Source organism: Emiliania huxleyi, assembly GCF_000372725.1.
Source record: "Emiliania huxleyi CCMP1516 unplaced genomic scaffold EMIHUscaffold_27, whole genome shotgun sequence".
In the NCBI taxonomy this organism is placed as follows: Eukaryota; Haptophyta; order Isochrysidales; family Noelaerhabdaceae; genus Emiliania; species Emiliania huxleyi.
This window is the reverse complement of record NW_005200011.1, coordinates 193,700-215,690: the sequence shown is the minus strand read 5'-3', so window position 1 is coordinate 215,690 and position 21,991 is coordinate 193,700. Positions and strand designations below refer to the sequence as shown.

Sequence of the window (21,991 nt, the reverse complement as noted above, 5' to 3'; positions counted from 1 at the left end):
GGATCCTGCTGAACAAGCTCCTCTTGTAGCTCGATCGGTCACACCGCCATCACACCGCCGATGTCTCCCAGTGAGACGATGGAGAGGGGGAACGACACTGCTTCAGCAGCGTGCACCTCGATCCTGTAATAGCGTGTTTGTTATGTCCATCGGGCGGCGCTCAACTGGCTGTCTCAGGGTGCGGGCGCGCTGCCCGCCCTTCTCTGTGAGAAAATTCTTAGATCCGGTGAGCGTGGCGAGACCGAACGATCCTCAAGCATCAAAATTGGCCGATTTTGTGATCTCAACCCTGCTGCTCTCTGGCCACAACCTCGCGGCCCGCTGCGCGGCTCTCCGAGCGCGAGAGGAGTCGTCTGCGAGGCGGCGGCGAGCGCAAGCGGCGGCGGCGCGGCGGCGCGGCGGCGGATCGCGGCGCAGACAACGGCAGCAATCTGCGGCACACATGCACACACGCCTCCCTTGCTGTTGCTGCTGCTGCTGCTGCTGCTCCGCTGCGGCTGATTGTGGCTACGATTTCTCCGATCACCCCGGCCGCCCGCCCCGCCCCGCCCGCCCGCCTCTCCCCGCTTGCCCGCCCGCCCGCCCGCCCGCCCGCCCGCCCGCCCACCCATTCCCATCAACATCTCACATACCTTCATATAGGCGCTCGAGACCTCCTGACCTCTCGCTGCCTACTCGCTGCCTCGAGGGAGGAGGGGAAGAGGGCGGGCGTGCTTGCGCGCCTACGCCGCGAGGCCCCTCCCCGAAAAGCAAGTATTAGCCACACGAAACCCGAGACCCCTCCCCCCCGCCCCGATCCCCCCACCCCCTTGCTCCCCTCCCCCCCTCGGGAGGGCCGAACTGAGGCGCCCGTGGGGACCCCGCAATTCCCTCCCCCCCTCGGAGGGGGCCGGACGAGGCGTACCCCGAGGGCCCCGCTCTTTCCTTCTCACATAGCGGCCACTCTTCGGATCGCTGGTCGAGCGACCCGGGGGATGCCCCGCGCGCCTGACTCAGGCGCGAGAAACGAATCTGCGAGGCGTGGCCGCTCACGCGGCCCGATGGGGAGGAGCGGGGCAGACTACGGGGATCGGCTTCTTACACAGCCCTTCCTTCCCTGCAGCGAGCCCCCCTCCAACCCACCCGCGCTAGGTCTCGGGTTTGACGCATGGGGTCACGCCCGCCCGCGAAACCACTCGTGAATGAACTAGCCGGGGCAGTCGGAGAAGGGGCAACTCCGTGCACTGACGGTCGGCCGTCAGAAACCACGCCTGCGTGGATCGCGTCACGCCAATCCTCGCTACCCAACGCGGCCAAAGGATATCCACCTCGAGAACCTCGAGAACCTCGAGAGCCACCAACCCGACTGAAGCTTGAATCGCTATCTTGCTCGGTACGCACTGTAGCTGATTGAACCCACGTGTCGCTGGTTGCGCATTACCGCCGGGCCGCATGAGCAGCTCCAGAAAGCGGCGGCTCTCGAACCCGCTGCCCAAGCTCGCCGAGTACAGCTGCAGCCGCGACGAGAAGGACGACCGCGCGGGCTCCTCGTCGGTGCTCGGCATGCAGCTGCGCGGGGTGAACCTACACGGCTGGCTCGTCCTGCAGCCATGGGTCACGCCGAGCCTCTTCTACCAGTTCGAGGGCAAGGGGCGCGGCGCCACCGCCTTCGACATGCACGGCTTCTGCCGCGTGCTTGGCCCGAGCGAGGCGAATCGGCAGCTGCGGCAGCACTGGCGGGCGTGGGTGACGGAGCGGGACCTGGCGCGGCTGGCGAGCCAGGGGATCAACACGCTGCGGATCCCCGTCGGCGACTGGATGTGGGAGCCCTACGAGCCCTACGTCGGCTGCACCGACGGCGCGATCGACGAGCTGTGGCGGGTGATACACCTCTGCAAGAGGGTGGGGCTGCAGGCGCGCGCTTTAGAGCCTGCAGCGGGCACGCCTAGCACGCGCGGCCGGCGCTCTCGCGGCTCTCGCGTGCCGCCGACGCGCGCGCGGGAGGCGGCGGAGAGCGGTGGCGGCGTGAGAGGAGAGGAGAGAGGAGGCGGCGGCGAGGAGAGAGAGGTGCGGCAAGGGGGGAGGCACCTCTCTCCGCCACGCGGCGGCAAAGGCGCCGCGAGGGCGCGAGAAGCTTCACTCACGCGCGTCGTGGGGTGCGAGGCAGGTCCTCATCGACCTGCACGGCGTGCGCGGCTCGCAGAACGGCTTCGACAACTCTGGCCACACGCAAAACGTCACGTGGACCGACGACTCGCACTTTGAGCACTGGCAGCCGAGACCTAGCCGAGACCTAGCCGAGACGCAGCCGAGACGCAGCCGAAGCCGATACTTCTCCCGCTCTCGGCACGCGCCGTCGGACGCGGGGCCGGCCGTAGCCTCGAGTCGCAGCTCGACAGCCGCGAGAGAGCTGTGAGAGAGCCGCGAGAGAGCCGCGAGAGAGCCGCGGCAGACCCAGCTGCGAGTGACTCGTGTCCGACCACTGCCTCCTCGTAGGCCGCACCGGTCCGCCGGCTGGCAGGGCTCCTTCGACCCGCTGCAAATGGCGCGCTCGGGTAGAGGGTCCGTCGAGGGGCAGCCGGGCAGGGCCCCTCCCCCCCAACTTCTTGGGCCGCACCCGACACAACCCCTTCGCCAGCCCGCTCCCGCCCCGTGCCCCTCCCCCCTCTCACCTCCCCCCTCTCCTCCCGGGCCCTATCGAAGAGCCGGGCCCCGCCCCCCCCCACCCGCCCCGCCCCGCCCGCCCCAGGTCTACACGGACATCTCCTGGTCGTCGATCCGGGCCACGGTGCAGGTGCTAGAGGCGATCGCCACGTCGCTGCGCAACCTGTCGCCCGTCATCGGCGTCGAGGCGCCAGATGTAGCCGAGAGGCAGCCGAGAGGCAGCCGGGAGGTAGACGAGTCAAGGCGGAGCGGTGGCACCCATCCCATCCCTGCGCCTTCCGGGGCCCTAGGCGCTCAACGAGCCGTGGCAGTACACGCCGCTCGACGTGTTGCGCGCCTTCTACTGGGAGGGGTATTGGGCGGTGCGCGCCGCGGCGCCGCACTGGCTGTACGTCATCCACGACTCGTTTCGGGTCGACGAGTGGCGCGTGCCACTCCCGCGGCCCGAGGGCAGAAGTGAGACCTCCTCCTCAGCTCGTGACTTGCGGATGCAGCCGCGGCCCCTCTCGCGCGCCTGCCGTTGCCTGCCGCCCTCCCCCACAGTGGTGGACCCCCCCCCCCCCCCGAAGGCGCGGCTACATGCGCGGCTGCGACGGCGTCGCGCTCGACACGCACGTGTACCAGGCGTGCCGCGGCTCCTGCTCCGCGGGGCCGGCCTCCCCAGGCCCCCTCCCCCGGGACCCCGCCCGGCCCCCTCGCCTCGCAGGCGTGGTTCGACATCCGGCCGCAGTCCGCCTTCCTCGACAACATCTGCTCGTGGAGAGATCGGATCCGCTCGCTGCAGGACTCGGCCCTGCCTCTGCTCGTCGGCGAGCCCTCCGCGCGGACGACCGGGCAGCGAGCGGCGCCGCTTCACGCCTCCGCTGCCGCGAGGTAGGCGAGTGGTCCCTCGCCACCGACAATTGCGCCATGTGGCTCAACGGCTTCCACGACAATGCGCGCGGCACGCGCAGCCGAGGCGCCACCGCGCGCCCCTCCCCCACCCTCCCCGGACCCCGCAGGCGCCCGGCTACCCCAAGGTGGAGTGCGGCGCCGCGCCTTGCCCGCAGCCGTACGTGTCGGGCATCGCAGGCCCGCCGGCCGACGCGGACCCGCCCGCCCCGTTCGGTTCGGGCGTCGTCTCGGCGCCGCGCCAGGGCCTCTGCCCGCTCAGCAAGGGGTGGGCGGACGAGGACGACTACCAGGCACGGACACCACGCCGCCACAGCCGCCCCCACTCTGTCGAGTCGCAGCTCATCCGCGACGGCGCCCCCGCGACCCAGGCGCGCGCCGCCGCCGCCTACCTCACCTCCTTCGACTCGGCGGTCGGCTGGTTCTTCATGAACTTCAAGGCGGAGCTGCAGCCCCACTGGTCGTGGGGACACTCGCACGCGCGCGGCTGGCTCCCGCCCAACGCGACCACCCTGCCGACGCGGCTCTACAACGTGTGCCGCGCCGACGGCGGCGGGCGGCGAGGCGGGCCGATGGACGGCTCGTCGGACCTGCCCTGGTACAACTCGCTGCCGCGCCCGCACGGCGCGAGCTCGTCGGTGGCGCTCCTGTTTGGCGTCGGCCTCGGCACGCTCTGCGCCACCGCCGCCATCCTCAAGGGCGTGCTCCTCCTCGTCTCGCTCTCGAACCGGCCCCTGCAGAACGGGCGGCTGCAGCTGCCGCCGCGCTTGCTCACCCTCGCGCGAAAGTCGCAGACCCGCAAGCCGGGCGGGCTGGGGCCGCTCGGGCTCAAGCACCGCGTCTCGTCGCGCTCGCTCGTGCAGTACACGCACCCGCTCATGGCCGCCGACCAGACCATCGTCGAGGCGGGAGGCGCCGCGCCCCGACCTCTCCCTGGCCGCCCCGTCACACCCTCCCGTGACGCGCCCCGGCAGGTGGACGAGGAGGCGGTGCCGCAGATCGACCCGGCGGCAGAGTACTCGTGGCGCTCCTCGCGGGCGCGCAACCTCCTCTCCGCGGCGCAGCGGCTGCTGCCCTCCTCGCTCGCGCCGTGGGCGCCGGAGCTGCCCCCGCTGGACGGCTCGGTGCCGGAGGGATCGCCGCCAGACGGCTCGCCGCCCAACGGGGAGGAGCAGCCCTCGCTGGAGAGGCTGGTCGGGGAAGCGGACGCGCCCGAGGCCGGCTCTGGGGGGGCGGCGGCGGGGCCTCCACCCCCTGGGCACTCCGTCGGCGTGCTTCGGAGAGGGGGGGGCGAGGCTGCGCGGGAACAGGCCTCAGACACATGAGTTCAGAAGAGTCTCCTCACAGCCCCCCGCCTTGCGCCCATGCTTGCGCCTGGGGTTGATGGTTTCCGTCGCTCAGTACTGTACATACAGGTACAGGTAGTCAGTTTTGATTCTCTGTTGTGTCACACGCGTGCCGCCGGGCCGCGTCACTTGTGTTGGCAAAGTGTCTCTCTCGAACTCTCTCCCTCTCTCTGCGCGTTATTCCTCTCTTTTTCTTTTTCTCTTGCATGTTATAAGGTTATAGCTAATCTCTTTTTTTGAATTTTAGTTTTTACACTGTCTCGACTGTCGGGGGGGGGGGGGGGGTGACGCGCTGTCGGTCTTGGGGCTCTCGCACTCGCTCGGGGTCGGGCGGGGCTCTGGTCAGGGCCGTCGGGGGGGGAGGGGGTTTTGCAAGGGGGGGTCCATGTCTGTGTTTTTAGTGTTTTGCGTCTCGGTCGCGGGTGGCGCTCGCCTCGGTCTCACCGCCCGCTCTCATCTCGGGGCTCGAGCCGCTCGATCGCGGCGGGGAGATAAGCGGGGTTTGTGTGGAGCCACGCAGTGCCGCGTTGCTTTTCCGTAGTGCGTAGAACGAGAGCCGCGGCGAGCGCGCAGCATACGTGCGTGGTATTGTGCATATCAGCAAAGCGAGCGAGAAGAGCAGTGTGTCCAGTGGAGCATGCCAGTGAGGAGGCTAGACCCCGACATAGACCCCGACAGGACTCGCCTTCACGCTCATGTGCCCGGCCACCCAGTGCACGTGTGACGTGAGCAACCTGCCCCTCCCTCCCTCCCTCCCCACAACCAGGAGCGTGAGTGTGCGTTGTGCGTTGACCCCGATAACCGCGCGCGAGCAGTATCTCACGCTCGGCTTAGCGCCAGAGCTGTTCGTTCACTCATTGGGCGGGCAGACAGAAGGCCAGGGCAGCACTGGCAAGTGCAACGCGCCTCATGTCGGAGAGCGACCGTGCCTCGTTCGCCGCTTATGATGTACGTACTTTTAGCTTACTGGGAGAAAAGAGAGAGGGCTTTTGTTCTCTAGGCCCCTAAGGGCCCTACGCGCGGCGTGAGAGCTCGGAAGCGATGATGTAAGAGTTTGTTGTAGAGATTTCACGTTGTAGAGCGCCTCTGCATCGCTCTACAGGCGACTCACATCGTCACGCGGCGGATGTAGAGCTCTACAGCGCTCTCCAGCGCTCTACATCTCTACAGCTCTACAGCGCTCTACACTCTACATCCTCTACACCCTCCCTCAGGCGCGGGCCTTCTAGGCCCGCGGGTAGTCTCCCCCCATCCCCAGGGCCTCCAGGGCTCGCACCTCAACCTCTCACAGACCAGCGCACAGCGCCGTCGGACGTATTTTCTTCTCAATAACGAGGCTGTGAATTGAATGAGCGGGCGGGGGGGGGGTTCTTTTGCGTGGTGTACCTGTGTTAGTGCCAGTGCGCGCCAGTCCCGTGCCCAGTGTTGTGCGAGGGAGTTTTGTCGTAAAATTCTTTTGTGCTGTGAGAGAGAGTTCTTTTCGTTGAATTCTTTTGCGTCCTACCCTTTTCCGTTCCTCCCCAACCATATGCTGCGTGGCTGCAGCGGCTGGTTGCGGGTTGCGACTGCGAGTGGCAGCCAGCTGGCGCGACCGCGGCCCTTCGTCGTGTGGACAAGCTGGCTATTTGTGGCTATGACAGCCTTGCAGCTCTCGAGCGCGCTTCTGCTAGAATCGGGTGTCTGGCGTCATCCATTCGTCAACGTGGCAACCAACCTCGCGTGCAATGCACTATTTGTGGCGTGCTACGTCGGCAACCTTGCGGCGTACTGCACTTCGCACCGCCCGCCCAGCCGTGCCTATTGTGCCGGCACAGCCCTGTACACGTGTGGCTACTTTTCATTTGCTGCTCACTTTGGCTTGCGGCTGTTGCGGGCTCCGGGCGTGGTGCACTTCTGCAACGCGGCCGGGTCGTCCCTCTTTTTGGTGGGCAGCGTGCTGCTGGTATCCGCCACCGCCCTCCACCCTGCCTCCTCGTACGAGCGGCTTGGGGAGCGGGGAGGAGGGGGGCAGAGGTCAGCGCCTCTCTTTGCTGGCAGCTCCTGCTTCCTGCTGGGCTCAATTGCGCTGACCTCAGACGCGCTCCTCGTGAAGCCGTTTGGACACCTCGCGGTGTGGGGCCTGGCCGCGTTCCTGCCGGGACGCGTCCTCTTCCTGCTCGCTGCCTATCGCAGCGAGGCGGGCGGTGACGACAGCGAGCGCCTGCCGCTCTCCCCTGACAAGTCCCCTGACCGCACGGTGCTCGTAAGACCTTGAGGTGCGCGCGTCGTTTTCTTCTTTGATAGATAGCAGAGGTTACGACTGAACACGGGGTCTGGACGGCTTTGAAGTGAGAAGAGGCTGCCGCGAGCGACGACCGCAGACAGACGAAGAGACCCGGAGCGGCGGGCCGGCGCGGGCCACACGGCGCAGTGGCAGAGGCTCTCCAGAGGCCAGAGCGGGGAGCCCCACGGCCCATTACACTTTTACACAATCATCACACACACACACACACACCCCTGCAAGCTTACTTTACAGCAGAGACCGACCGACCAATCCGTCACGAAAAAGGACACAGAGCGACCCGCCGCGGCCGGCCTAGAACACTGACCAGCAGGAGCCCACTGGATGCATCGCACCGCCGAGATCCACCGCTCAAGCTAGCAGCACAAGTCCAAGTGTGTCTTCGAGCGGCGCGCGATCCCGCACGGGGTTGGAAGGAGCTCTTACACAGAGCCCTGACGCGCGGCGGGAGCCGGCATTCACAAGCTTGCGATGGACACGGCATCGCTGCTGCTCGAGCGGGCCGTAGCTGGCGGCACGCCGGCGGGATGGGTCTCTAGCGCGGTGGAAGCGAGGGGGGCGGCGGTGCCGGGGGCGAACGAGATTGGCCCAGCGGACTGGGAGCGGCGGTGGCGATGGCGGCGCAGGTTGTCTGGGCGGACCGGGGAGGCGTGCTGCCCAAAGAGCGGCTGCGGCGGAGGGTCGTCGGCGGGGGCGAGGGAGGGCTCGCCCGAGGTGAGGGCGGCAAGGGGGGGCGGGGCGCCTGCGCGCGGCGACGTCGGGTTCGACGCCGTGCCCGCGACCGCGAAGGAGGAGAGGGCGCGGGGGCGCAGGACCTTCGGGCGGAGCAGCTTGTCGAACCGCTTGGCCGCCTTTGGGGTTGGCTTGCCGCTGCCGCCCCCGCCCGCCCGCCCCGCCGGCGCCGGCACCGGCGACCCGTCCGGCTCGTCTGCCCCGCCGCCCTCCTCCACGTCGCTCGCCTGACTCGGCCGCCGCGACACGGGCCGCGAGGGCGGCCCGCCGTCGCTCGACCCTCCCGCGTCGCACGCCTCCACCCGCTGCAGCTCACTCTCGACACCACCGAACCGGGCCCTGTCCGCCGCAGCCTCCCCGCCCGCGCGCGCCAGCGCCAGCGGCGTCGCGCCCGCCTCGTCCGCGGCGCTCGCGTCCGCGCCCCGCCGCAGGAGGAGCGAGACGCACTCGCGCGCGCCGGCGGCGGCGGCGTGGTGCAGCGCGGTGCGGCCCTGCTCCCCTCGCGACTCAAGCGAGGCGCCCGACAGCAGCAGCAGCTCGCAGCACAGAGGCGCGCCGGCCGCCGCCGCCGCGTGCAGCGGCGTGCACCCTCCGCCCGGCGCGTCGACGTCGCCCGCGGCGAGCAGGAGGCGCAGCAGCGCGAGCGGCGCATCCGCCGCCGCAGCAGCGCAGAGCTCCGAGCCGGAGGGGGCGTCCCCCTCGCGCCGCTCCACGAACCGGCGCTCCTCGTACTTTGCGCGGATCCACCGCTCGCGCTCCGAGCGGCTCGAGGCGGCGGTGGGCGGGGGGAGGCTGCTCGGGGGAGGAAGCGCGAGCAGCAGCTCGTTGGCGCCGCCGAGCGCGGGCAGGAGCGCAGCCATGGCGGGCGACCTGCGGGGGGGGGGGAGAGGGCAGAGGCGCTCCCGTGAGGACCTCGACGGCCACCCGCGAGGCGACGGCGGCGCACCACGAGTCGAGCGCGACGGAGCGAACCTTCGAGATGTGCACTCCGAGCGAGCGGTGGATGCCGCAGCACTCGATGCAGACCAGCGTCCCGTATGGCAGCACCGCCCACGTCGGGTCCGCGCTGTCGTCGCCGCAGTCGGCGCACGCCGAGGTGTCGGCGCGGCTGCCGAGCAGCAGGGCCCGCGCCGGCCGCACCGCCTGGCGGGGGCAGTGGCGGACGCGTCGCGGACGTGTCGCGAGGGTGGCCGCGTGAGGAGGGGCCGGGGAGAGGGGGCCGTGGAGGGAAGGGGAGGGGAGGGGAGGGGAGGGGAGGGGGGTGGTTGTTAAGCTGCCGACCGCCTCGTCGCTCGCGGCGCGGCGGAGGCGTCCCGGGGGCGCCTCGCTCTCGCCGCCGTCGGCGGCGGTTGGCGGGTGTCGCACGGGGCCCTGAGGAGGGGGGAGGGGTGGGGGCTCAGGCCGTCAGGGGGGCGCGGCAGAAGTCGGAGGCGTGCCCATCGCCTCGAGCGAGAAGATCGAGTGCTCGATGGCGGCGCGAATCGCCTCCACCCACTCTGTCCGGTCCGCCTAGTCCACAACAGCGCGGTGCGGCGGGGCGGCGGCTCGCGCCCTCTCGCCCCCCCGCCACTGGCCGCCTCGGACTCGGCCTGCAGCGCGTACGAGTTGTACGGCGAGACAACCTCGAAGCAGAACCGCTTCCCCTTCTCGCGCGCGCGCGGGTGCACCGAACAGATGAGCAAGTTGATGACGCGCCTGCTCGCAGCAGCCAGGAGTGAACCGCCAGCCGCGGTGAGCGGAGGAGCGGGCGGAGCACGCGCTCGGACATCTCGCCGGGCCGCGCCTAGAGGGAAGGCGCCGAGATGGCTCCGAGAAGGCTCCGGGCGAGGTGGGACTCTCGCGTGGCCGCGCCGCAGACGGCTTGTGCGGCTTGACGTGCTTGTAGTAGTGGAGCTGTCCGCCCTCGAGCACAAACCAGAGCCGCTTCCAGCCGTCTCCGCCGCCGAGGCTGTTTGGAGGGATCTTGCTCACCTATAGCCAGCCAAGGACAGCACTCGCTCAATACTAATCACAGCGGTTGTGGTGGTCGTCGGAGAGTCTCCCGGCCAGCGAGCGAGGCGGTTAGGGTCATAGGGTCACAGGGTCAGGGTCAGGGTCAGGGTTAGAGGAGTCTCCTGGCCGGCGAGCGAGGCAGTGCGCGAGCGGCCGGCGCGAGAAGACTTTTTGAAGAGGTAGCCCTCCTTCCGGTGGGCCGCCCCGCCGCCGCTGCTGCCGCCGCCGCCGCCGAGGCCCGCCTCTGCCCGCGCGGGAGGAGGGTTCGGAGGTGGCGCCGGCTGGCTCGCATCGGGCTCGGAGGAGCGGCTGCGGGAGGAGAGGTCCGAGAGGTGGGCGCGGCACTCCGCGTTGCGCTGCTGCGCTTCCGCCAGCTCCAGCCGCTTCTGCTCGATCGCCGGCGTCCACTCCTCCGCCTTGGCGGCAAGCAGCCGCAGCCGCGCCGCGCCAGCCTCAAAGAAGGCGAGGTGCTCCGCCACGGTCGCAGAGGCGATCTCGAGCAGCTCGAGCTGCTTGGCCGCCTCCGTCTCGTTGAGCGCCGCGCACAGCTCGAACCGGCTCGTCTCGAAAGCAAGCCGCGTCGCGCTGAGGTTGAGGTCTGCGCGCTGCACCGACTCGTCGTTCTCGACGCGCACCGCGTGAGACTTGCGGAGCGAAGCGACCCAGCCCTCGTCGCACTCGCGGAAGCGCATCCGCGCCAGCTTGCACCGCCGCGCGTCCGCCTCGGCCCGGCTGCTCACAGCGCCGGCCCGCGTGGCAACCGCCTCGCTCGTCCCGGCGGCATACGCGTCGCGTAGCCCTGCGGCGACGTCGGAACAGACGTGCGGCAGCGACTGCGCCCCGTCCTCCGAAGGACCGCTTCCCAGCGACGATTGCCCGACTGCGAGGAACTCGTCCGCAAACGCGGCGCCAGCCTCCGCCCGCTTGAGCGAAGCGGCAGAGTCTCGGCTCTCTGCTTTGGCGAGCCGGTCGGCCGCAGACTGGATTGACTTGACCGTGTCGAACAGCGCGTCGACGGCGTTGCGAAACGAAGGCGAGTCCTGGTCGAAGGAGACGGGCATCTCTTTGTCTTGCCGTACGAAAGTGTGAACAGGTTGGAGTAGCAGCTCCTGAGCACGGCGCCGCAGGCGCCTGTTGATAGGTCCAGGTGATAGCCCTGGATGGGCAATGCATACGCCTCACTGGGCCTTAGATCGCCCGACCGCGTCCCGGTGCTCTGCGTTCGGATTTGTGACGCCGCCGCACCGCGCCGTGGCGGACCGGGACGAGCTCTGGGAGGTGAAGTGTCAGTGTATATATTGTAGAGACCAACCATGTGCACAATATATCTCAGTCAGCTAAGCCTTGGAAGGCGATGCCGGGGCCGTACAGCAGCGTGATGGTGCTTCGCCGGCGTGCGTCCCGGAGCGGTGCCGGACGGGCGGTCCGGGGGAGAAAATCGGGGGACAACGCCGACGGCGCTCTGATTCGACTTTTTACTTCAAACAAAGACCGTCGCACGCGCCGCAGCGCGGCGCGTGCGACTGTCAGGAGCGGATCCGTCAGTTAAAGTTGTGTTCACGCCGGGATATCGTGTCCCCGACAACCTGTGCAGACTTTAGGCTACAACAGTAATATTCTTCGGAAAGAGAAAAGATGGTTGTTAGCCAGTTCTCTGGGACGAAGGCGGCTAGCCCGGCGAAGCCGTCCTGGGGGGCAACTTGCGCACCGCCCTGACCCGTCCTCTCCCCCGCTTGAGCTCGACTCGCCCCTCGACCACGCCCTCGCCCTCGAGGATCAGCTCGTGGCCGGGCGGCAGCCCGTCGTGGTTGAGCGACACCGCCTGCTCAAACGTGTCGTCGATGTTGCCGAACTTGTCCCGCGCACGCACCACGAGCTCAAAGTCGAGCCCGGCTTTACCAGCCTCGGGGATGTTTGTGGCCTGCGCGAGAATGAACTCCCCCGGAACTGCATGACAATCGGCCGAAGTTGCTCGCCAAACTCGTCAGGGAGCAGCGGCTCGGCCTCCGCAACATGAGCCTCGGCTTCGATCGCACGCCTCTGTGCGAGAAAACATCGACGATCGCCTTGCGTCAGCAGCCAGACAGAGGCGGCGGGCCGGCGGGAGAGGGCGGTGGCGCGGGCGGTGATGCTGATGATGTGGCCATTGGCCGCCGCCGCGTCCTCTTTGCGAGCGCTCTCGGCTTCCGTCCCTTTTTACGCTTGTCCCCCCCCCCCTTCCTAAGTGTCGGAGTGTCCGGTCTTTCAGCGGACCAGGACAGGGCTTCTCGGCAGTCTACTTGGTTTTGTCTTTAGCTTACTGGGAGAAAAGGAAAAGCGAAAAACTCTCTCTCTCTCGTTCGTGTACTGTACTTTTAGCTTACTGGGAGAAAAGAGAGAGGGGTTTGTGTTCTCTAGGCCCTTCCCCTAAGGGCCCTACGCGCGGCGTGAGAGCTCGGAAGCGAGCTTTGCACGGCGATCGAGGATGGGTCTTTCTCTCTCTCGTGTATGCGACGTACGTGCGTTCTCACAGACACAGTTTATGCCGTATGTTTTTTTGAGTGTACGTACTTTTAGCTTACTGGGAGAAAAGAGAGAGCTGAGTGTATGTAGCTCTTACGTACATTCCCGGAGGAGGACTGCTGACGGGGTTTGCGATGAGAAGCGATCCGAACGTGGCATCGCTCGGGTGATAAGATCACAAACAACTCTAACTAAGATCACTACCGCCGAAACGCAAGAGCACTCTGCGACGGATCGTGCTCATGCTAGCATTTTACAGTGTATGAAGTTACTCACACAAACTCACAGAGGGACGAAAGGGCAATTTTTCTTTTCAGAGACCTTCTCCCTTTTTCTCGCCCAGCGCTTATCCCCGCGCCCGGACATGGAGTCGCTCGAATCGATAAAGGAGCAGTTCGGTCTCGGTAGCGAGGATCTCGCGACTGCGCGAGCGATACACGGTGCCAAGTCGCTTCTTCTTCGTCCACATTTAATTAAGTATGAACGAACTTGCCGCGCCGCCGTCCTCAACTTGCTTACTTCGCCGTCGGCTGCGCGATGGCGCCCTTCAGGACGCTGGCGATGGACGGGCTGCCGAACAGTGGCTCGCAGCGACCGAGGGCCACGAGCTCAAGCTCTTCCACGGAACCTCGTGGGACTTGGCGCAGAAGATCCAGGCCGAGGGGTCCAGCCGTCCGAGGAAGGCTGCCTCGGCCGGGGTGTGTATGTGGCTCGCCGCGACAAGGCGCTGAAGTTTGCCCAGGATGCCCTGCGGCACGGCGGTGACGCTGGCGGGCTGGTGACGGCTGTCGTATCCTTCCAGTACTCTTGGATGGGGGCGACGACGACGAGTGGCAGCTCGAAGGGTACGACGCATGCCGCACGCCCCTCACCTCCCGCTTCGAAAACATGGAGTGGTGCCTGAAGGACGCGAGCCAGCTGCGGGTCACCCGAATCGAGCGGATCGAGCTCTCGTCCGCGAACGGCGTCGAGCTCGCTGCGACGGCAGGGCCGAGGATGGCGACGGGTGGGGTTGAGGCGGACGGGAAGGGAGGCGACATCGTCGTCGACACGTCGACCCGCGCTGGTCCTGCGGCAAATGCGGCCAAGCCGACAACTACTACCTCCGCCCTTGCTCCGGCTGCAGCGTCCCTGCCTGAGCACGCCATCGCCCAGGCCATCTCTGTCGCCGAGCGGGAGATGTCGGAGCCGCACGACCGGGGCTTCCTGGCCACGGCGAGCAGCCCACGCGTCGCCTTCAAGGTCGGCTCGCTTAGCGGGTGGGCCGTCGGGATGGACGACGCCGCTCGTGGCGCGCGGTTGCCAAAGGCCTTTGCACAGACGACGCTGCTGGTGGCGCCAGCGCAGAAGAAGGTCTTTGTGAACAGGACAAAAGGCTTCAACCAGGCCATCGACGGCGTCCGCGCGAACCCAGACGCGCCGCCTCGCCCCACGCATAATCCAAGGACGACGACGCGTCGAGTTGCGCGTCGCCGAGCTACTCGTCCCTCCACCCGAGCCAGCACGCCCGCGAGCGTGCCGAGCAGCGGCTCATCAAGGGCCAGCAGATGAAGCGCGCCATCAAGCACGGCGTCCCAGAGCAGATTCGAACCCCCATGGGGGCGCCCCGCATGTCGTTTGCGTTCGAAGGCCTCACGGTTATCACGGACATGGTCAGGAAGTACGCCATCACGGCCTTCTGGGGCGAGCGGCGCGAGCAGCGGTACCTGTTCGATGCGGGCAGCGGCGATTGGTTTAACCTCGAGGAGTTCCTCGACGAGGATCACCCTCCCACTCCCTCGGCGCGAGGCTCGACGCCGCAGCGCGACGGCTCGCAGCGTGGCGGCTCGCAGCGCTCGCGCTCGGGGTCGCGCTCCCTAGAGAGTGCCGCAGGGCAGCTGCCGCCGCACCGCAGGGAGGTCGAGAAGATGGGAGCGATTGCGAGTACGCGCGGCCCGACCCGGACGACGTGATGGAGCACGTGAAGGCCCGCGCGCGGCTCATCAATGACGTGGCGCTGAGCAACGACCCGCACTGTGGCGGCCTCCTCTGGACTTTTGCCGCGCGTGCGAGACGACGAACTCGAACAAAACAGCAACCTGGATGAGGTGCCTCGGATGCAACGCCGATTACCCCGAGTCGGAGATCAAGCGGCTCAAGGAGAGTGCGCGCAAGATCCTGGACATGCCTGAGGACCGCGCCACTGCTGAGCGAGGCAACCCTTTGAGGCACGGCGTCACCGCGAGCTACGCGCTGGGCCGATACAAGTTCGCGGTTGCCGCTTCGCGGACGTTGCTTTGATGCCGCCGCCGCCGCCGCGCGACCAGTGCTCGCTTCCCAACCCGCGCCTCATCACCGCTGGCGCTGCGCTGGACCGCGACGGCGGCGGTGGTAGTGCGTGGCGCGACATGCTGGAGCGAGGTGGAGGCTCGTGATCGCACGGACACAAAAAGTCAATGTACAGGAGATGGCTTCGCCAGGTCCCGGTGTCAAAAGTTTTTTATCGGAGAAGTGCATATGTAAACCCCATGATCTGGGCTTGTAACGCGGGACTATCTCAAAAGACTCCGCGCTAGGCTAGCTCGAGAGAGAGAGGATGCGGAGTGTTGTGTGATTTGATGGCATGTTTGATGTGGAGACCCCACTACGCGACTACGCCTGGCTATCCACCTGGCGGTCGAGGTACGCGGTGGTGAAGACCTCGCACAGCTTCAGCGCAATGCTTTCGCCCGGACAGTGGCGCGGCGCGGCGCCGCCAAAGGGGCCGTTCCAGATGAGGTACCTGTCCTTTGGGCAACGGCCCGGCCGGAAGGCCATCGGGTCCTCGAAGGCGGACGGGTCGACGTGCGCGTCGGGGATGGACGCGGTGACGATCGTCCCGGCCGGGAAGTCGCGGCTACCGCGGAGGAAGGGCAGGCGCGTCGACTCTGGCAGCACCTTGTGCGTGCCCGCGACGGGCGCACACAGCCGCAGCACCTCGAGGATCCACGCCTCCGGGTCCTTGCGGTAGAGCAGCTGCATCTCCTCCTTGGCGGGGACCTGGTGCTCCTCGGACCACCTCCACCCCTCGATGGAGTAGAGGCAGAACATGACCGCGAGCTTGGTCCCCGCCAGCGCCGCGAGCAGTAGAGGGTCGACCACGCTCTCGATCATGAGCCCGCTGCTGTCCCCGCTGCCGTCCAGCCCCGCCTCCTTGGCCATCCCCGCCCAGTCGAGCGCGAGGCCGAGCAGGCTCTCCGGCTTGGCGGCGTTGCAGCCGGTGAAGAGGAAGCTTGCGAGCGCACGGCGCGCGGGCAGCGTGTTCTTGGTCCCGAAGCGCGGGAATGTCCAGTTCACCCACGCGGGCAAGATGCACTGCGTCGCGCCGTTGTTGTCTGCGTGTCGGTCGACTGCAGCGAGCAGCTCGGCGGGCAGGCTCTCGGGCGGGACGTCGAGCAGCAGCCGCAGCAGGATCTTGAAGATGGGGCGGTGGGGCATCTCCAGAGGGAGACCTCCGTCCACCAGCTTGAAGGGGGTCGCCTCATCCAGCCACTCGCTGACGATCGGCAGGGCCAGCTGCCGGAGCCCATCCCCAGTCAGCGCCTCGACGACGGGTGCGCGGTGGGTGATGCGCGAGAGGAAGACACGCCGCCAGCCGGCATGCCACGTCGAGCCGGTGGAGTAGAAGAGAGGCAGCACGGGCGTGAGCAGCTTCCCCACCTCGCCAACAAACGCGTCGACGACAAGGCTCCGCTCGCGCGCAGGGTCCTCGAGCATCGCCCGCACAGAGTCGTAGTCTGTGAGCCTGAGGCAGTCGCCCCACAGATAATTCCCGCCGAGGTTGGTGGAGAGGGTGTACCACGAGTCCGCGACAGGCGGGTACGTCAGCATGCAGACGAACACGAACTGCGGCCGCAACAGCAGCTGGGCCAAGTAGAAGTGGCGCAGCGGCGTCCCGACGCACAGCAGCGTGTAGTACTGCCACCCAAGCGCGAGCGCGCGCGACTTACCGCAGCATATGAGCATGCAGAATGCGATGAAGTACCAGATTAGCAGCAGCGGGAAGAGGCAGAGGAAGAGGAGCCATGAGATGGCACACTCAATCGGCCCAACGCGGAAAAACTTCATTCCGAAGGTGAGGGGCTGCCACTGGCCGGCGAGGGAGGGATGCAACATGCGGGCTGTGGACAGCTCGAACGTGCTCGCAGTCGATGGCCGTACCGAGCTAGTCGTCATCGGGGTGCTTCGCATAAGCCAGGAGCCGTCGCGCACGCGGCCAAGGAGCCAGCAGTGCCCATAAAAAACACTGAACACGACGAGGAGCGACCGCGAGATGGCATGAAGGTTGCAGCGAGAAGCGGCGAGGGACTGCGAAGAGAGATAGGAAGAGGCAGACGCCCAAGGGTGGGCGACGGATAGCGCACCACACCCCTCTTCTTAAAATCCCTGTGTGTGTGTGGAGAGAGAGAGAGAGAGAGAGATTTTGTTTGTTTGTTTGTGTGTGGTGGCGGCGTGCCGTCCTCCCATCCCTCCCTTGGGTTGTCTGTTTTATTTCTTTTTTTACGGGACTGGCGCGCACTGGCACTAACACAGGTACACCGTAAAGAAATCTTAGCATCGCTCACTGGCACGACAAGAGGGCACGGAAAGTCGCTGTTGGGAAAAGGCTATGCAAAAAATAAAAAACTGAGGCAGGGTGAGAGGACGTGTAGAGATGTAGAGCTGTAGAGATGTAGATAGAGCTGTAGAGCACTGCAGAGCTGTAGAGCTCTACATCCGGCGCGTGACGATGTGAGTCCGATGTAGAGCGATGTAGAGGCGCTCTACAACGTGAAATCTCTACAACAAACTCTGGACATGACGCCCGCCACATGACGCCCACCGCCGCCGCGTCGGTCGGCGCGCGCCGACGCCGACCATCACCACCGACCGACGGCTCGCACGGCCGTGCGGTGAGCAAAAATTTGGGTCGCTGCGCGCCTGCCGGATGCTCTGCGACGTCTGGACGCTCGCCAGAAACGCCAGGAAGCTTGCCTTCCACCCCTGGGCCCGAGGGCGAACGGCAGTGGTCGGCAGCCTCTGCGACGCTCCGATCGGCTCCTCGATCTCATCGCCTGTGACGAGCCAGCATGGCTCGTCGCTCGACGGCAGCCTGCTCAGTATGCTCTCGGCATTCTGTACAGCCTCGCCAGGCTCTCTGTGACGGCCTGCAGGGCCGGCGCGGACCGCCTCGGGCGCGATGGCCCTCCTCAGTACCTACCTCTTCGATGCCTGTCGGCTCTCCAATCTCGTCGCCGGCGGCAGGCCCGCATGGCGCGCTGCTCGATGGCAGCCTGCTCAGTACGCCTTGGACAGTGACTTCTGCCTCGCTGCTCTTACTGCAGCCGCCTCCGGGGCCGGCGCCAGCCGCCTCGCTTCGCCAGTGCTGTCTACGCCTGCGACACGCGTGTCGGCTCGCCGCCCGCGTCGCCCGCGGCGGGCCCGCATGGCGCGCCGCTCGTCGGGAGCGTTTCCAGCAGGCTGTGCAGGGCAGTCTGCCTCACTCAGGGCGCCGCCGCCGCTGCGCGGGGCCGCCACCGGCGCTGCTGCCGTGAACACTGCCGCCGTGTACGTCACCATCGCCTCTCTTCGTCGCCGATCTCACCGACGCCGCTCGCCGCTCGCCGCCGCCCTGCCCTGCCCCGCCCAGCCCTCGCACAAACAAACCAACACACACACACACACACACACACACACATACACACACACACACACACATACACATACACATACAGACACACAAAACACACCCCGCCCCAACCTCGAGCGCCCCGCGCCCTCCCGCCCAACGCCCTGCACCTCACGCCTCGCGTCCCACGCACGCCCCGCGCCCCCACGCCCCTCACCTCGCGCCTCACGCATCCCTCCCCACCCTCTCAGGCATTTATCCTCCCTGCTGCTCGCCGACTCCTCCTCCCCCCGCATGACCGACGACTACCCGTCCCTCGGCGACTCCTCCCTCTTCGGCGCCAACGCCCACTACCCGTTCGGCCCGGTGAGGGGCGGGAGCGCAGCCATTCCAACGGCTGGAGAGTTTCTGAACGGCCGTGCATGCGCCTGCATGCCGGCTTACTTAGAATGTCCCTCGCTCCGGCTCCTCTCTCGGAAGACGCGCGCCGGCCTGGGGGACTCGCTTGCGATCCCGCTCCAGCCAGAGGCCGCGTGAGGCGTGTGGGACGGTGTACGCTGGGGCTTGGCCCCAAGTGCACTGGCCTCGCGTCTCAAGGGGAGGGCGGCTCGTAACTGAGGTTCGCCGTCAGGGACAGTCGTCCTCCCCTTCTCGGCCGGGCAACTAGGTCATTGAGGCCCCCCCCGGGGAAGAGACCGAACGGCCGGCCGACACTCTCGGCCATTCCAACGGCCAGGCCGCTCGCTTAAGGCTGATTGGCTAGACGAGCGGCCTACCTCCCAACGGGGTAGTCTGGCAACGCGTGGATCCGGCCCGCCTCGGCGGGTTACGGTTTAGCGCGACGACCGGGGGAGCTCTGATCGCCGTACTCACCGGGACGCTGGTGAGGTGACGGTGGGAGGGCACCCCCCCAGACAGCCCCTCCCGACGGGGACGCCATCACCCTCGCCCAGGGATCTACAACGCTGTCTCAAGGTCCGACAGGTTCGGCACCGGGCACCGCCTCGGTATACAAATGCGCCTGCGGGCGGACCCTCACAGATCACAGATCACAACAAACTCTACATCAAACGCGGCGAACGAGGCACGGTCGCGGCGCTGGGCGGGCGCTCCAAAAGAAAAAATAGCGAAGAAACACCGGGATACGGGCTCCAGACTGCGGTCCAGAAGAAAAAATCCGTGGGACACCGGGGTCAAATTCGGTTTTGGCCGAGTCCATAACAGCTGTTATGAGGTTGTTATGCTGGCTGTCATAACAACCAGTGGGAGGTGTTATGAGTGCTATGTCCTATGAGGTGTTATGAGGTGTATGAGGTGTTAAGAGGTGTTATGGTAGGGTGGGCATAACAGCCATAACAGCGGATGGAGGTGAGTGTTATGAGGTGTTATGAGAGGTGTGTTATGGGGTGTTATGAGCAGCCAGCCATAACAGCCATGACACCTGTTATGGCCGCTCTCATAACCTTGACTGGGGTCAAGCGCCGTGCGCGGTCGCGTCGCCGTGGAGGCTGGACCTGGAGCTACGGCTTTACCCCCCCCCGCGGCCCCGCCCCCCAGAGGCCAGAGTGGACGAGACAGCGCGCTCAGCGGCGCGCGTGCCGGACAGGTGAGGAAGGGAACCCTGTCCGTCTACATACACCGCAGAGTGCCAGAGTGCGTTGGCGTGGGGCGCGTTTCTCAGTAACACTGACTGTACGGACTTGACTGTACGGTATTCCTACATGATATTAGAGAGGCGGGCTCGAGGGGCGCTGCTCAGTTCAGGAAGCCCTTGCACCCCTTCGAGCCGCAGCGGCACGGGATGCGCAGCGTCGGGTCCTCGTCGATGTCAAAGTTGTAGTTGTAGGTGATCTCCTCGCCGGGCTCGATGGGCCGCTTCGAGTAGAGGACGATGCGCGGCTTGCCTCCGGCGGTGATGATGCGCGTGTAGCAGTTTGGCTCGCAGCAGTGGTTCGCGAAACGAGCGACGCCGCCCTTGCACGTCGCGTCCACGAGCTGCTCGGCGTCGACGCGAAAGATGTAGTCGTCGCCGTAGCCGAGCCTGGCGGAGCGGCGCGAGGCGGAGGGTGGGAGTGCGCGCCACCCCCCGCCGCCGCCACGGGGCCGGCGCCGCGCACTTGCGGTACTTTTGCTCTCGCTGCTCCGCGAGCGAAGAGCGCACGTACTCGCCGATGTACTCGACCACAAAGTCCTGGCGAAAGCACGGCCCCCGTCTCTCTCTCTCTCTCTCTTCTCCCTCCCCTCTCTCCCCCTGCCCCCCCCTCCCCGTGAGCTCCGTGTCTGCCCCGGTGCGTCTCTCTCCTGCCGAGGGTGTGCTCCCCAGCCGGCATGCCCCCCCCAACCCCCTCCGGCCCACCTCGGCGTCGATGTGCTCCGCGGCGTAGAGGCCCCACGAGTGGATGGCGGACTTGGCGAGCTTGAGCTTCTTCTTGCGCGCCTGCACGGGCCGGGCGGCCCGGCGGTCAGCCACTTCTGAGCGATGATCCAGCACACCCCGCCACCGCGCGCCGCGAGCTCGTTGAAGGCGAGGCTGGAGCCCTGCGGGTGGAGCAAGGCTCGGGGTGGCGGCGGGGAGGGGTGGCAATGCCAGGGAGAGGAGGACGGCAGGGCGCGCACCGACCCGCCGCTCGTGCCGAGCAAGCTCGCGAGCCGCCGCTGCTCGCTCCGCGACCCGCGCGAGGCGACGGTGGAGGAGCCTACGGCGGCGCAGCACGGGCTGGGACCTCGCGGCGCCGGCACGCCGTGGAGCGGGCGACGCGCCTTGGAGCTGCTCGGCGGGCACTGCGCCGACCGGTGCGTCAGGGTCCACCCACAGGGGAGCCACCTGCACGGGGGGGGAGGGGGGGGGGGGAGGGGGGGGGGGAAGACGGGGCCGAAAGGGGTCCATGTCGCGACGGGGAGGAGCTAGCCAGAGATCAGAGCTGAGAGCGGCGGCGCGCGCCATCGAGTGGAGCGTGAGCTTGCGCGCTTCGCTCGAGTCCGCCTGAGGCGAGGGAGGGGGGGAAGAGAACGGGTGGCGACCGCGCGCGCTCCGACGGGGCAGCGGCGCGGCGCCTTTCTGCGGCGGTAGCGCTGCACCAGCATCTCCCCCAGCGACCGCGAGCACTCGTGCGCCACCTGGCGGGGGAGGGAGAGGGCGGGGACGGGGCGGTGGGCGCGGGAAACAAGGTCGTGACCGCCGACTACTTTGGCGCATCTCGGGTCATCTCGGGTCATCTCGGGTCATCTCGGGTCATCTCGGGTCATCTCGGGTCATCTCGGGTCATCGCGCCTCTTGTGGAGTGAGCAGCGCCTCGAGCGACCGCTTGCCCGAGCTGTCGCGAGGCGAGAGGTCCTACGCGACGCAGCGAGCCGCCTCACACGGAGACCTCTCTGCCGCGGCCCCAGCGGACCCTCCCCCACGCACCACCGCCGCCGCCGCCGCCGCCGCCGCCGCCGCCGTGCCCGCCACAAGCACTCCCACCGCCGCCACTTCGGCGGGCACCCGCTCTTGCTTGCAGAGGGCGCCTCTGCCGGCCGGCTTGCCGCCGCGTGGGCCAGCGGCGGGCGTGGCGGACCGCGCGGCCGCTGCGTCGTCGGGCTTGGCGCCGCGCAGGAGGAGGCGGACCTGGTGGCCAGGCCGCTCGGTCTGCGAGGTGCGCGTGGTGGGGGAGGGGGCTTGGTGTGCCGGCGGCTTGGTGTGCCGGTCGGGCCGTCGCTGCTTCGCGTGCGTGTGCAGCGACGGAGGCGGGGCGAGGAGAGGGCGGAAGAGAGGGAGGCGAGAGGACGGGGAGAGGCGGAGGCGGAGGCGGAGGCGGAGGCGGAGGCGGAGGCGGAGGCGGAGTGGGGGGGGGGAGAGCCAGAGGCGGGCGGGAGGAGGGGAGGAGGGGAGGAGAGGAGGAGAGGAGGAGAGGGCGGAAGCGGAGGTGCGGAGGGAGGGGGCTAGGTGCGGAGGGAGGGGCCTGGCCACCTTGCACGCGCCTCCTTTGCCGCCCTGCT

At 67.5% G+C, this 21,991-nt stretch overlaps 4 protein-coding genes across 4 annotated transcripts; 2 read left to right on the top strand and 2 right to left on the bottom strand.

Annotated features, from left to right (window-relative positions):
* Positions 1 to 2,996: 2,996 nt before the first annotated feature.
* Positions 2,997 to 3,588, top strand: EMIHUDRAFT_48674 (hypothetical protein; the record flags this gene model as incomplete). Its single annotated transcript, XM_005776935.1, has 4 exons — positions 2,997 to 3,056; positions 3,187 to 3,258; positions 3,308 to 3,448; positions 3,517 to 3,588. Coding segments are annotated over 4 exons (345 nt in total), but the record flags the coding sequence as incomplete, so codon positions are not given.
* Positions 3,589 to 6,408: 2,820 nt separating this feature from the next.
* EMIHUDRAFT_206562 (hypothetical protein) lies at positions 6,409 to 7,134 on the top strand (the record flags this gene model as incomplete). Its single annotated transcript, XM_005776934.1, has 1 exon — positions 6,409 to 7,134. The coding sequence occupies one exon, from the start codon at positions 6,409 to 6,411 to the stop codon at positions 7,132 to 7,134; it is 726 nt and encodes a 241-aa protein (XP_005776991.1).
* Positions 7,135 to 14,884: 7,750 nt separating this feature from the next.
* On the bottom strand, positions 14,885 to 15,607 carry EMIHUDRAFT_435369 (hypothetical protein). Its single transcript, XM_005776933.1, has one exon. It carries the CDS (start codon positions 15,565 to 15,567, stop codon positions 15,019 to 15,021), a length of 549 nt encoding a protein of 182 aa, XP_005776990.1. The 5' UTR covers positions 15,568 to 15,607; the 3' UTR covers positions 14,885 to 15,018.
* Positions 15,608 to 19,768: 4,161 nt separating this feature from the next.
* Positions 19,769 to 21,097, bottom strand: EMIHUDRAFT_206556 (hypothetical protein; the record flags this gene model as incomplete). Its single annotated transcript, XM_005776932.1, has 5 exons — positions 19,769 to 20,054; positions 20,140 to 20,204; positions 20,370 to 20,450; positions 20,507 to 20,551; positions 21,035 to 21,097. The coding sequence occupies 5 exons, from the start codon at positions 21,095 to 21,097 to the stop codon at positions 19,769 to 19,771; spliced, it is 540 nt and encodes a 179-aa protein (XP_005776989.1).
* Between the last annotated feature and the right edge of the window lie 894 nt (positions 21,098 to 21,991).

What these genes read in the sequence shown, in the direction of transcription:
- EMIHUDRAFT_435369 (XM_005776933.1), bottom strand. Translation starts at nt 15,567, where the DNA reads ATGGCCAAGGAGGCGGGGCTGGACGGCAGCGGGGACAGCAGCGGGCTC.